Source organism: Loxodonta africana, chromosome 10 (genome assembly GCF_030014295.1).
Source record: "Loxodonta africana isolate mLoxAfr1 chromosome 10, mLoxAfr1.hap2, whole genome shotgun sequence".
Taxonomy (NCBI): Eukaryota; Metazoa; Chordata; class Mammalia; order Proboscidea; family Elephantidae; genus Loxodonta; species Loxodonta africana.
The window spans coordinates 112,337,071-112,352,466 of record NC_087351.1 but is presented as its reverse complement, the minus strand read 5'-3'; the positions used below and the strand labels follow the sequence as shown (position 1 = coordinate 112,352,466).

General features: G+C 46.8%; 1 protein-coding gene across 4 annotated transcripts in view; it reads left to right on the top strand.

Moving 5' to 3' along the window:
• Positions 1-15,396, top strand: part of WDR25 (WD repeat domain 25) — a 173,937-nt gene that overhangs the window by 151,045 nt on the left and 7,496 nt on the right. For all 4 annotated transcript variants that reach the window (XM_064292976.1, XM_064292977.1, XM_064292978.1 and 1 more), the window contains exon 5: positions 14,677-14,847. In XM_064292976.1, coding sequence (XP_064149046.1) covers positions 14,677-14,847 — 171 coding nt within the window. The remainder of the gene's footprint in view (positions 1-14,676; positions 14,848-15,396) is intronic.

Here is a 15,396-nt window from a genome sequence, read left to right as displayed (position 1 = left end):
ACCCTAAGGGATAGTGACAGTGCAGTGTGATGGGAGCTGCTGTGGAGGAGTGATGAAAGGCTCACAGGGGAAGGAGCTGATGATCCTGCTTGGCACATATGGGGTGAAGGCTTAGTAGGCAGAGGGTTTTAAAGGATGCATAGGAGTTTTCTAGGCAGCAAGTTGGGACAGGACATTTTAAGCATAAGGAATGGCGTGTACAAAGCACAGAGGCACGAAAGAGTGTGACACGTTAGGGAACGGTGACAGGTTTGTGTGGATGGAGTGCTGTGTGCCTGTGTGTGCATGTGTATGAGAGAGAGAGAGGAGGGATAGGAAACAAGGTTAGCCTGGCTGTCAGAACTGGCCAGCGAAGGGCCTCCACGCTGACCATTTTTAGGTTGTAGCCCAAAGCTAAATGCCTCAAGGGAGGCTTCTAGCCCCGGGACCCCTCCCCAGGCACAAACAGGCCCAGGCCCAGCATGCTCCTGATGTGGCCCTTTAAGGAAGTCTCCGCTGGGAGCCTGAGCCAGTTCATCAATTACACTTAAATGTTAAAGGTAAAGGTGTCCTCCCAGCATACGGTTATTAAAGTACGCCATCTTTAAGCCTCATTAAGGAGCGTTAAATGCTAATGAATTTAGAGAAGGGTGTCTTGGGGCCTCTGTTTCCTTGGAAACATTTGAGAGCAGGTGCTTTATAATGAGCCGTACCTATTTTAAAAGTGAACCGGGAGGGCCACTTTGATAGGCTGCATGTTGGATGCTGATGGGCGAGTGTGAACAAAGCCGGTGGAGGCCAGTGGAGACGCTTTGTGCTCTCTGAAATATCATTTCTATGGTGGTTTCTATAGAAACCACAGCACCTAGGCAGGAGAATCGGAGCTCTCTAGCTTTGCTTATGCAACAGCCTCCGAAGACCGCCGGGACCCCATCGCGGGACGGGCTGGGCTCTGGACGAACGGGAAGTTGTCTGCTGCCGTGGCCGAGTTGCCCCTTTCATTCTGTCTGCTCTGTACCTACTGCCTGGTGTCAGCTGGTCCCACTTTACTTGTTATTTGAGGCCCAGCTGAAAGAATTAAGAAGTGTTAGCATCGGGAACTCCTTCCTCTCTACTGAGTACTCTAAAGAAACTTCTTATTCTTGAAAACTTTAAATATATACAAAAGTTGAGAGACTAATGAGCCTCCGCACAGCCAGCAGCCCGTTTTAGCAACTATAAATTTATGGCCAAGCTGGTTGTGTGTATAACCCACCCATTTTCCCAAAGCCTTCTCCCTCCTTACCCTCCCCCTGCACTGGGTTATTTTGGACCTCAGACATCCTATCATTTCGTTTGTAAATACTTCGCTTCTTTAAAAGATAAGGACTCTTCTCTTAGCAAATTATAATATCATTATGACTTCTAACAGTTTAGTGTAATTCCTTAATAATGTCAAATAGCCAATTTGTGTTCAAATCTCCTTGATTGCCTCATAATTTGTTTTAAAGAGCTGTCTGGTTCAAATCAGGGTCCAAGCATTTGGTTGATAAGTCCCTTAAGTGTTGTTTAATCTGTAATTCTCTCTGCTTCCTTGCTTTCCTTATACCTTGTCCATTGGAGAGCAAATTGGCTGTTTGTCCTGGATTTCCCTGCTTGCACCCCTGCGGTATCCTTTAACTCGTTTCTCTGTTCCCTGCATGTCTGAGAACTGGTACTTTCACCCAGGCAGTGCTTCTCCCACTCTAACGTGGAGCTTCTGAGTCTGATTCTGGTTGGTGGCCTGAGGTAGGCCTGAGAAGGTACATATCCAACAAGTTCCCGGATAACACAGAAGTTGCTAGTCCACAGACCAGTTTTTGAGTGTTGTGAATGTAGAGGCTTGATAAGATTCAGATTTGTTATTTTTTTTCCCCCGGAGAATATTTGATCAGATTCAGGTTCATTTTTTTTTTTTGGCAAGAACAGCTTGAGGCTGGTGGTGTGTACGTCTGTCAGGAGGCAGAAGTGTCTGGTCAAACCACTTCTCGTGATGTTGTGATTGATGAGGGCAGTCAAGCGTCGTCAGCCTGATCTCCGTTACAAACTTTTCCATCAGCTTTTTACCTACTGCTTTTAGCAGTTACTAATGAGCATTGCCTAGATCTACGAATTCATTAACCCACCCACTGCTATCGATCGATTCTGACTCATAGAAACCTCATAGGGCTTCCAAGGCTGTAAATCTCTATGGAAGCTAACTGCCTCATCTTCCTCCCATGCAGCCGCAGGTGGTTTTGAACCGCCGGCCTTTCGGTTAGCAGTCAATCACTTTAACCACTATACCACCAGGACTCCTTTCATGAATTCATTAGGGGTTGCAAAATACTGGGCTACTTCTATAAAGAAAGCCTTGCTTAACCTTAGTTACCCTGAGGACGGGAAAGGAAGGATAAAGACTTGATTCTTTTCCTTTATTTACCAATTTTCAGAATAATGAGTTGTTTCCTCAGCATTCTCCAAAGATGACTAAATAGTTTTTTGTTTTGTTTTACTTTAAAAAATATATCATCATGAACTCAAGGTTTGCTTTTTTTTTAAGAAACATTTGATAAGTGGCCATAAATTGTGACTGTTATGATTCTGATGCTTAAATTGCCCTGTATGTGGTGAGTGAGCCTCTTCAGTCTGTCTTGAAAGAAGTACAGCCACTTGCTCCTCGGAAGCGAGGATGGTGAGAGAGACTTCATCTCAAGTACTTTGGACATGTTGTCAGGAGGACTAGTGCCTGGAGAAGGACGTCCTGCTTGGTAGACTAGATGGTGAGCGAAAAAGAGGAAGACCCTCAATGAGATGGACTGACACAGTGGCTGCAACAGTGGGCCCAAGCATAACAACGATTGTGAGGACAGCACAGGACCAGGCAGTGTTTCGTTCTGTTGTATACACGGTCGCTGTGAGTTGAAATCCACTTGATGGCACCTAATGACAAGGAGCCTCTTCAAGCTCTTGAGTTGTTGTTTTTAAATCAGCTTTACTAACATGTAATTGTGTACAATAAACTGGCACCCATTTAAGACTGCACAATTCCATTAGGTTTGACGGATGTGTACGTCTGGGGAACCACACCATAGTCAAGGCGCAGAACTCTTCCCTCATCTGAAAAGGCCCCTCTGCCCCTTTGCAGTAAATCCTTCTCGGGCCGTCTGCTTGCTGCCACTAGCAAGCAGTTTGCGTCTCTAGGCTGTATTACGTGACGGGACTCACACCGCAGCGACTCCTTTTCGTGCCTGGCTGCTCCGACTCAGCGTGTTTTTGAGGTTCGTCCACATTGTTGTATGTGTCAGTGTTTGCGCCTTTTTTGCTGCTGAGTAGTGGTCTGTTGTGGAAACATACCACCCTTAGTTACCCATTTACCTGTTGATGGCCTTTTGGTTGTTTCTAGTTCAGGGCTATTATAAATAAAGCCACTACAGACATTCATGAACAAGAACAAATACTTTAAAAAACAAACAAACGAACCTGTTGCCATCAAGCCGATTCCAACTCACAGCAACCCCATAGCAAAGAGTAGAACTGCCCACAGCGTTTCTAACCAGCAGCTGGTGAATTCAAACTGCTGACCTTTTGGTTAGCAGCTGAGCTGTCGATCATTGCACCACCAGGGCACTAGGTGGTATGGTGTTTGTCTATTTAAATTTAGAAGAAATTGCCAAACTGTTTTCAAAGGGATTGTAGCCTTTTATGTTCCTGTCGGCAGTGGAGGAGAGTTTCAGTTGCTCCGCTTTATTATCAGCACTTGGTGGTGTCAGTCTTTTTCATCTTGGCCATTCTCGCAAGTGTTTAGTGGTATCTGACTGTGATTTTAATTTGCATTTCCCTGATGATTAATGATGTTGGACATCTTTTGGATGGCTGTTGGTCAATTGGGTATCTTCTTTTGTGAAAGGTCTGCTAAAAACTTTTGCTTATTTAAAATTTTTAAAAGTTGAGTTCTAAGTGTTCTTTGTATATTTTGTATATTTCATCTGCGTCTATTCCATCTCTCTCTCTCACGCATACCATTCCTTGGTTTATCTTTTCGTTTTCTTAATGATGTGTTTTGAAGGTAAAGGATTTTAATTGAGATAAAGTCCAGCTTATCAATTCTTTATTTCATAGGTCATCCTTTTTATGTTCTATCTAAGAAATGTTTGCCTACCCCAAGGTTGTAAAGATTTTCTTCTCTGTTTTCTTCTAGAAATTTCACAGTTTTTTACTGCATTTTGTTTTCAAAATTGTTCTAGGTACTCTAGATTCTTTGTATTCTGATTTCAATTTTACAATCACCTTGCAAGTTTCTATTAAAAAGTCTACTGCCATTCTGATTAGGATTGTGTCCAAGATCAATTTGAGGAAAATTGACATTTTAACAATATTGAGTCTATGGATCTGTGAGCATAGTATATCTCTCCATTTACTTAAAACCAAAACCCAAACCCATTGCAGCTGAGTTGACTCTGACTCATAGCGACCCTACAGGAAAGAGGAGAAGTGCCCCATAGGGTTTCCAAGGAGTGACTGGTGGATTCGAACTGCTGAACCACTGAGCCACCAGGGCTCCGATAGAATTGGCAGCAGCTCTTCGTTAATTTCTCTCATCAGTGTTCTGTAGTTTCCAGTGTTTGATGTTGTACATATTGTATCAAATTTATTTCTAAGTATTTCATGTTAAAAAAAAACAAACCCCAAACCAGTTGCCTTGGAGTTGGTTCCAACTCGCGACAGCCCCATGTGTGTTGAAATGCAAGTGTGCTCCGCAGGGTTTTCAGTGGTCAATACCAGCTCAGGGTGGCCCCGTGTGTGTCAGAGTAGAGTGTGCTCCACAGGGTTTTCAGTGGTCGATACCAGCTCAGGGTAGCCCCGTGTGTGTCAGAGTAGAGTGTGCTCCACAGGGTTTTCAGTGGTCGATACCAGCTCATGGTGACCCCACGTGTGTCAGAGTAGAGCTGTGCTCCGTAGGGTTTTCAGTGGTCGATACCAGCTCATGGTGACCCCACGTATGTCAGAGTAGAGCTGTGCTCCGCAGGGTTTTCAGTGGTCAATACCAGCTCAGGGTAGCCCCGTGTGTGTCAGAGTAGAGCTGTGCTCCGTAGGGTTTTCAGTGGTCGATACCAGCTCATGGTGACCCCACGTGTGTCAGAGTAGAGCTGTGCTCCGCAGGGTTTTCAGTGGTCAATACCAGCTCATGGTGACCCCGTGTGTGTCAGAGTAGAGCTGTGCTCCGTAGGGTTTTCAGTGGTCGATACCAGCTCAGGGTGACCCCGTGTGTGTCAGAGTAGAGCTGTGCCCTGTAGGGTTTTCAGTGGTCGATACGAGCTCATGGTGACCCCGTGTGTGTCAGAGTAGAGCTGTGCTCCGTAGGGTTTTCAGTGGTCGATACCAGCTCAGGGTGACCCCACGTGTGTCAGAGTAGAGCTGTGCTCCGTAGGGTTTTCAGTGGTCGATACCAGCTCAGGGTGGCCCCGTGTGTGTCAGAGTAGAGTGTGCTCCGCAGGGTTTTCAGTGGTCGATACCAGCTCAGGGTGGCCCCGTGTGTGTCAGAGTAGAGTGTGCTCCGCAGGGTTTTCAGTGGTCGATACCAGCTCAGGGTGGCCCCACGTGTGTGTCAGAGTAGAGTGTGCTCCGTAGGGTTTTCAGTGGTCGATACCAGCTCAGGGTGGCCCCGTGTGTGTCAGAGTAGAGTGTGCTCCGCAGGGTTTTCAGTGGTTGATACCAGCTCAGGGTGGCCCCACGTGTGTGTCAGAGTAGAGTGTGCTCCTTAGGGTTTTCAACAGCTGATTTTTTAGGGGTAGTTCACCAGGCCTTTCTTCCGAGGTGCCTCTGGGTGGACTTAAACCTGCAACCTTTTGTTAGCAGCTAAGGTGTTAACTGTTTGCACCACCTAGGATCTTGTGTTAGATGTGAGCTTTTTATAGATGTTCTATATCAGTTTAAGGAAGTTCACTTCTATTCTTAGTTTTCCGAGAGTTTTTATCATGTATTGGTGTTGAATTTTGTCAAGTGATTTTACTGCATTTATATTTTTTCCCCTACATTCTGTTAATACAGGCATATATCAGAGATAATGTGGGTTCGGTTCTAGCCCACTGCAATAAAGTGAATACTGCAATGGAGAGTCATACAGATTTTTTGGCTTCCTAGTGCATATAAAAGTTATGTTTACACTATACAGTTGTTTAAGTGTGTGATAGCATTATATCTAAAAATATATATATATACCTTAATTAAAAATGCTTTTGTTGCTAAAAAATGTTAACCATCATGTGAGCCTTCATCAAGTCATAATCTTTTTGCTGGTGAAGGGTCTTGCCTCGATGTTGTTGGCTGCTGACCGATCAGGGTGGTGGTTGCTGAAGGCTGGGGTGGCTGTGGCAATTTCTTAAAATAAGACGGCAATGAAGTTTGCCACATTGATTGATTCTTCCTTTCACAAAAGATTTCTCTGTAGCATGCGATGCTGTTTGATAGCATTTTACCCACAGTAGAACTTCAAAATTGGAGTCAATCCTCTCAATCCGTGCTCTGCTGTATCAACTAAGTTTATATAATATCCTAAGTCCTTTGTTGTCATTTCAACAGTGTTCACAGCACCTTCACCAGGAGCAGATTCCATCTCAAGAAACCACTTTCTTTGTTCATCCGTAAGAAGCAGCTCCTCTTCCATTAAAGTTTTATTGTGAGATTGCAGCAATTCAGACACATCTTCAGGCTCCACTTCTAATTCTCTTGCTGTTTCCGCCACATCTGCAATTACTTCTCCCTCTCCAACCTCGAACCCCTCAAAGCCATCCATGAGGCTTGGAATCAACTTCTTCCAAACTCCTGTTAATGTTGATATTTTGACCTCCCATGACTCATGAATCTTCTTAACGGCATCTAGAATGGTGAGTCCTTTTCAGGAAGTTTTCATCAGGCTGTTTGATCCACACGGAAGGTCCGCTGTTGGGTGCAGCCACCTCCATCGGTTATGGTAGATCTGCATAACTCCCTGCAGCCTCTCCGTCAGCCCTTGCTGCCTCACCTTGCACGTTTATGCTATGGAGATGGCTTCGTTCCTTAAACCTCATTAACCAACTTCTGCTAGCTTCACTTTTTTTTTTTTTTTTTTCTTCTGCAGCTTCCTCCCCGCTCTCAGCCTTCATAGATTGAGGAGAGTTAAGGCCTTGCTCTGGAGTAGGCTTTAGCTTTAACAAAATGTTGTGGTTGGTTTGATCTTCTATCCAGACCACTAAAAAACTTTCTCCATATCAGCGATAAGGCTATTTCATTTTCTTATCATTTGTGTGTTCACTGGAGTAGCACTTTTAATTTCCTTCAAGAACTTTTCCTTTGCATTCACAACTAGGCTAACTGTTTGGCACCATAGGCCTAGCTTTCGGCCTGTCTCAGCTTTTGACGTGCCTTCCTCACTAAGTTTAATCATTTCTAGCTTTTGATTTAAAGCGAGAGACGTGCAACTCTTCCTTTCGCTTGAACACTTAGAGGCCATTGTAGGGTTATTAATTGGCCTAATTTCAATATTGTCATGTCTCAGGGAACAGGGCGGCCCAAAGAGAGGGAGAGAGATGGCAGAACGGCCAGTCAGTGAAGCAGTCAGAACACACAACACTTATTAAGTTCGCCGTCTTATATGAGCGAAGTTCGTAGCACCTCAAAACAATTACAATAGTAACAACAAAGATCACTGATCACAGATCACCATAACAGATACAGTAATAATGAAAAAGTTTGAAATATTGTGAGAATTACCAAAATGTGACCAGAGACATGAAGCAAACGCATGCTGTTGGAAAAATGGCGCCAAGAGACTAGTTCAGCACAGGGTTGCCACGAACCTTCAATTTGTAAAAAACGCAGTTATGTGTGAAGCTCCATAAAGCAAGCGCGATCAACGAAGTACGCTTTACTTCAGGCTTCTGCCACCTGAGTGGCTCCTGTTTGGCAGATGTCCTCTCCCAGTGCAGCCCTGTCTTTCAGCAGTAGATACCTCTCTGGTTCTGCCTACTTCTTTGCTAGGCCTCTTGGATTCCCCCTGTATGATTGTAGATTAGCCAGGAGTCAAGGAAGTGGCTGGAGTTTTTTCTGAGTTGAGGCCTCACTCCTCCTGTGGCTCTGTCATTGCCAGGATTTCCCCTTTAAGCTTCCAGTTGATTTTTCAGCCTAAACTCCGATTTTCTGGCATGTTGAGCTGGTAAGGCTGCATTTTTCTCCTGGTATATTAACGGGGGTTGACAAATGCTTCAGACCAGAAAGCCACAAATTTGCAATTCTTACCTCTTCCAGTGGCAGTTCCTTTTAGAATAAAGTCTCCTTCATATTTTATATGCTTTTGGATGCTTTTCATTACCTTTAAATAGTTGTTGTTTTTTTTTTTTTTAAATACATGATCCATTTTTGGTTTTCTTGATTCCTTCTGCCAACATTACTGAAGTTCCCAGATTGTCTTTTCTCTGAGCCAGTTATGAAATGAGTTCAGAAGCCTTCCTTTCATGTCTGACAAGGTGTTTCAGGCCCATCTTACATGTTTCTGCCCCAACTTGGAATCAGCCATATCTCCAAGGGTCCCTGCTTTCTTTTAGGGGCAAGTGGTAATTAGAGACCACAGTCTGGGTGCTATGGTTGCTCACTGCTCACTACCCAAACCCAGAACCAAACCCATTTATTGCTCACTAACCAAAACCCCAAACCAAACCCATTGCTCACTAACAAAACCCAGAACCAAACCCATTGTTCACTAGGATTAGTTTTGTTGTTATGTTGTCAAGAAAAAGTACATTATTGTTCATACTGGTTTTTCCAATTCAAGTTCAGAATTACAGGATTTTCCCTTCTTTGATTTTATACCTTATCTCTTTTATACTGAAGATTTTTATTTCTGTCTTAACACAATTTTTTTTTGGTATATATTGATGCTAACAATATGATGACTGGATATAATTAAGATTTTTTGCAGTTCTTTTTGTCTATTATATATACATATCCATCTGGAGATGGATATATATATAAAATATATCTGTATTTTATATATATAATATCCAAATTATATATAATATATTATATGTTATTATACATATTATATCCATATTATATAAATATACCCATATATATATATATCCATCTGGAGATAATAATACTAGACAAAAAGAACTGCCAAAAATCTTAAATTGTATCCAGTCATCCCATCAATATATACAAAATATATAGCATCAATATATACAAAAAAAAAATTGTGTTAAGGCAGTGGCTGCAGCAATGAGCTCAAGCATAACAATGATTGTAAGGCTGGCGCAGGACCGGGCAGTGTTTCCTTCTGTCTTGCGTAGGGTTGCTATGACTCGGAACTGACTCAATGGCACCTAACAACAACATATGTATCCATTTAGGGATCTACCATCAAATTAACTGTTTTTAGGTACATGTGTATATTCAACTAAGGGCCTACCATTGAATTACTATGCTTTAAAGGGTCTTCAGATAAATCCTCTCTGTGGTTAACCTGTCAGCTCAATACACGGTTAGCTTCATTTTCTTTCAGATTTTAGAAATTGCTTTTATATTTTAATTAGTTTTATGATTTTATAAAATATTATGGCAACTAACAAGAACAGAGCAGGGGTAGATAAACTACAGCCTGTGGGCCCAATCTGGTCTGTGGCCTGTTCCTGTAGGACCCTGCAGCTAAGAATGGTTTTACACACACACACACACACGCACGCACACATGCACACATTGCACACACACAGAAGAATATGCGACAGTTACAGGCCCACAAATCCTAAAACAAGTACTTTCTGTAAATATGTAACCCCTGTTCTACAGTCATAGGTGCAAAACAAGATTACACTTAGAGGAATGATCTAACTTCTAACTCAACCCTGTCTCTACCATTCAGTCCCCTCCCTTCCTCTACAGGCAATCTCATTTATCTGTTTGTCTGTCTGTCTACCTACTTAATTACTTAAGTTTCTGATTTGTCTGTTTTTTTTTAATGTAAGCACACACACTCATATTGATACCAGCTCTTTTACTTTACCCACACGTTCCCCCTACCACTTTTTTCACTCCACAATACATCCTGGAGATCACCTATGGCAGGAGAGAGACTCCTTGTTCTTTTTCACAGCTGCGTAGTATTCCAGCCCACCCCTTATTGAGACACATGAGTTATTTCCAGTTTTTTTTTTTTTTTTTTAAAGCAGTGCTACTTTTAATAGCCTTGTCCTTATATCTTTCTGAGAATTTGCCAGCAGGGCTTTAGAATAAACTCTTCAAAGTGGGGTTGGTGGGTCATGCATATTGCTAAGTAAAAACCTGTATGTTATTTTACACAATGCCACCAAAACCCTCTCCAGCAAGACTGCACAATTTTGCATTTCTGTCTGCAGCATGCAGAGCACCTGATGTCTCTACAGCCACCTGAAGGAGTGTGCTGGCAAACCTGAGTTAATCCGGTAGGTAAGAAATGCTATCGGTGCAATTTTAATTTGCTTTCCTCGAGTTTGAGCAAGATCGAAAGGCCATTTACTTCTCCCTTTTTATGTGCTCTGTTCACTTCTCTGGCCGGTTTTACTGTGGAACTGCTGGCTTGTCTCCTCTGTTTGTAGAAGCTGTCTATGTTTTAGGGAGACTGACCTTTGCCTCTAACAGAAGTTGCAAATATTTATTCCAGTTTGTCATTTGTCTTTTTTCTTTACTTTATGGTATTTTCCGCCACCCAAAAGTGTTTTATTATTGTTACTATTATTTTCATGTAGTCAAACTTACCAGTCTTTTCTCTTATTGCATCTGGCTTTAGAGTCATAGCTGGGAAAGTTTTTCCCAGTCTCAGGTTAAAGAGAAATTCAATCATGTTTTCTTCTCATATTTTTTATGTTTTTTTTTTTTTTATTATTTAAATTTCTGATCCTTTTGGAATTTATCAACGGGCACTTTTGACATATCTTGTTCTACACAATTGGCTCCTTCTACTTGGGGAAGTTTAAACCCTAGAGACTGGCCCTTAGCTAGCCCCCAGGCACTCTGCCCCCTTCTCTGGGAAGAGAAGACCATGAGCATCCTCCACCATGGGTCAGGCGTGTAGCTGGCACATCATCTCTGCTTACTCCCTAAGAGTCAGGCCTTGTTCTTATCCCTACTTTACAGGTGTGGAGACTGAGTCACGCAGCCGGTAATAAGCTGTCAGGCTTCAGTACCAGGCTGCCTGCCTGGGGGCTTAAGCCTCCCCCTGTGCTCCTGCCCAGCTTGCCCCCAGTCCACCCCCTCCTCCCACCACACCTGTGACTGGGGGTCTGTGGTGATGCCACATAGAGTTGAGACTCCCTTTGCCTCCCCCACCCCCCATGGCCTTGGGGCTCCTTAAGGGGTCTAGTTTCCTGTGTCTCTGTTTCAGGGCCATGGGAAGTACCTGTGGATGAGTGTCATCTCCTCGAGGGGTCCTGTGGAGCGAGAGGCACAGCTGGGTGTCTTGCCTCAGCCCCAAGTGTTGGGACATTGCTGGGGGCCTGAGGCCCGTGGTTGTTGCTTTTCATAGTTGTGGTCCTTTGTTCTTTGCCCATTCATGTGCTCATTCATTCATTTACCCAGCTGTTAATTCAACCACCCTTACAGAGCCCTGGCGGCTCAATGGTGAAGCGCTCAAGTGCTAACTGAAAGGTTGGCGGTTTGGACCCACCAGCTACTCTGCAGGAGAAGGAGGTGGCAGCCTGCTGCTGTAAAGATTACAACCTAGGAAACCCTATGGGGCAGCTCTACCCTGTCCTATAGGGTTGCTATGAGTCAGAATCAACTTGATGGCAATGGGTTTGGTTTGGGGCTTTTTTTTTTTTTTTTTTTTCCAATGCCTGCAGTGTCCAGCCTGGGTGCTGGGAGACCCAGAAGTGTGAGAGGCAGCATACAGGGTAGGCAGGTGGTGAGGCAGCTGGCTGAGGGAACACAGGGTCCCCTGGGAGCCAGAATAGTGACCCTTCCTCCTTTCATTTAGGTTTGGGTTGGGGTGAGGGTTTGCTTGGTGCCCTCCCCCCCAAGCCCCTCTTTCTAAGGCTTGGCAGTACTTAGAGGCTCTGCTGTGATCCAGTCCAGGCCCATTGGGGCTGTCCCGCAGCCACACATAGTAAGTCAGCCAGCCCAGTCCCTGCCTCAGCCCCACGCACTTGGAAGGAGCAGGGACCCAAGGAAGGGGGGCTCTGCCTTCAGACAAATCAGGGCAGCCCAGAGTTCTCGGGGCTGCCGGAGGACTGAGTGCGGCAGAGTTTTGGGTGTCACGTGTGTGTCACGGCACATGTCCTCTGCTTTCACACAGCTTTGGCCCTGTGTCCGCTTACCTGACAGAGGCCCAGTGGCCAGAAGAGCTCCGGTGAGGCTTGCTGTCGGATCCAGCTAGTTAGACCCAGGCAGCACTGTCCCACGCCCCTGGGATGGGACGCGCCAGCTGTCAGTGTAATTAAGGTTGCAATAAAACCCACCAGCTAGACACGAAAGTGGCTCCGCTCTTTCCTGGGCACACGCGGTTGTGAAAGCAGGTAAATCATGCCCCCAGCCTCTGCAAAGGTCAGCCTCCCACTTAATGCAGGATATTGGCAGAGTCACCCCTAACATGGCTGGTTTCCCAGCTGTTCACTTTTACAAGGCCCTGATGAATCGGCCATTCCATCCATTCTCAGAAAACGCACAAAACTACAGCTTCTGTTCCCCTCGGGAAGTCTGCCTCAGGAGGCAGACCCCGCTGCGGTCAGGTGGCTGTGCCACTCACGGACATGGCACCTGGCGCGTGGCTTCTCAGGGCCATCAGCCCACTCTGTGAAGAGCCCCTCGCACCATGAGACTGTTGTGTAAACCCCAGCCAGGGGCTGGGCAGATGGCCGGGGCCCTCGTCTTTTTCCGTCCCTCCCTGGGTCAGTGGGTTCCTGAGCCCTGCTGGGGCCCTGGCCCTGTCTGTGGGGCCTACAGCTCTGCCATGGAGCCAGGACCTGGCCATGGGACCTGCCTGTGCACAGATGCTCATTGCCAGCCTCTGTGGGCTTCTGTGTGCCCTCTGCCAGTGAGGGGAAGCACTCAGTGGACAGGCCACACCCAGGGTTGTGTTGGGCCAGATGTACTCCTCTCTTCTGGCATTCGTACCTGGCCACCTTTGGACTCCCTGCTCCTCACCTGAACTGTGGGTGGAGAGGGCTTCAGGAGAAGGGGAGATGGTGTTCAGGCCTGGTGTGCTCTAGGTGCACGGAGGTCCTGGGTGGCTGGTTGGGGGTGGTCTAGAGAGGTGAGCCTGGGAAGGAGTGATGGATTCAGAAAGTTTGCTCCAGGCTGTGATGGTGGGCGGTGCTCCCTTCCCTCCCTTCTGCCCCCTTCATCCTCCTCTGCCTCCTCACCCCTCCCCTCCTTCTGGTCCCCTCCGAAGTAGATTCCAGTCACCACCTTGGGGGTGAGAGAAAGTTGTGTGAACTCTGGCACATAGAGCAGATGTTGGGGACTGTGGCGATGGGCCTGTCTGCTCCCAGTCCCCAGCTCCCACCCCAGCTCCGGGGGGGCGGAAGGGGGGCCCTCTGCACAGCCCACACTGTTGCCTGTGCTCTCTGAGGCCTGGCCATGGCCCAAGGGGGCAGAACAGTCCCAGGAAAGTTAGTCATTGAGGAGGGCGGGCAGGCAGCCAGGCCCAAGCTCCTGTCCAGTGTGGGGCATGGGCCCCAGGGAAGCAGCCGGGATGTTGAGAGGCTCAGCCTTGTTGTCAGGATTCAGTTCCACCATACCCTGGCCATGGGACCTTGGACAAATCCCTCCATCTCTCAGAGCCTCAGTCTTCCTCATCTGGAGAACTGGAGAATGGATCTCAAAACATCCCCACCTTAAATGAAGTTCCGGAGCGCTGTGCTTAATGCTCATTTAATGCTTAGGCACATTTAAAAGAGACCGCTAGGAAGTGTCTCACTTTGCGTACGAAATTTGAAAGGATGTGAATTCCAGGGTTTTTTTTTTTTTTGGTCAAGACTTGGCTGATTTCACAGTGGGTGGGACTGAGGGACCCAGGGCTGTGTGCGTGTGGCTGCCACATGGTGGCGACCCAGCTGCTGGTAAGCTGGCCAGCCCCTGACAGCTCCTGCGCCCAGAGTTTCTGACGTGGCCTGTTATTTCGACTTAGCGTCACCCACAATTTTGTTAAGCAGAGGTATTTATTAGTCCTGGTGCCAAAACCCCCTTTCCCAAAGCCAGTTATTTTGGAATGAATGTTGAATGTGATACAAGGCCCCAGAGAAAGAAAAACAACTGCTTGGTACTTCATAACGTTAGTTTACGAGACAAAAGCCTGTGAAATATTGATGATGATGCTAAGAAAATAAAAAGTGTCTTCAAAGCTGAAATATACTCTCGTGGCTCTGGTTACGGTCTCCAAGGCCACTTGCTCCCTGCATGACATGTGTTCCCCTGGGGACAGCAGGCCGGGACCCTGTGAGCTGTGGATTATGTGACATTTTCACACCCAGGACTTAGGGGTGTCATTACCCACTTAGGTCCCCCTGGGCAGGGCGTGGGCCTCCCCTAGTGTACTCCTCAGCCCGTCGCATCTCAAGGGGCCCAGGTGCCAGTAGAGGTGCAGGGCTGGGGACGTGGGGCGGCGGTCAGATGGGGTTGGAGCCTCAGGGGCTACCTGGTGGGGAAGAAGGGGCTGGGCGCCTGGCCATCATCATGACAGGGCTACTCTTGCAGGTGGTGAGAGGCTACAAGGCAACTGTCCAGCAGACCCTAGACATACTCTTCCTCCAGGAAGGCTCTGAGTTTCTGAGCAGCACAGATGCATCAAGCCGGGACTCCGCAGACCGCACCATCATTGCCTGGGACTTCCGCACCTCCGCCAAGATCTCCAACCAGATATTCCACGTAAGAAACCCGGTTTGGCATTTTAGTTCCCCCCTCAGAGCGCGCAGTGTAGCCCTAGCCTCCCAGGGTCCCAAGTAACTTCCTGTGGAGATGGCTCAGCTGGCAGGACCTGCAAGGAGACTTGGCCACCAGGTAGCTCTGGGCATGGGATCAGGCCCCACAAGGAGGCTCCCATGGGCCCCACACCCTAGCGGTTCCCAAACTCCTCCTGCTCCTCCTCCCAGCTCGGCAGCTCCAGCAGGGGTGAAGGTGTGGGGGTGGGGGCAGCTCAGCTTAGAGCCATGGGACCACGTCCTCAACCTCAGCCCTTCTCCCCTCCCACTGCCAACCAGCCGGCTCAGGCATCAGGGGCTTCCAATCCTCCTTTGCTCGTGGCTTTGCCAGGTGCTGTGATACAATGCAGGAGGTCAGAGCTGGGGCCAGGATAGAGCACCTGTGTTCAAGTCCGCGATTCACCACTTACAGCTGGGGGCCTGGGCCCAGAGATCAGCCTCTTTGATTCTCATTCTCCTCATTGGTAAATTGAGGACAATAATATTCATCACCTCA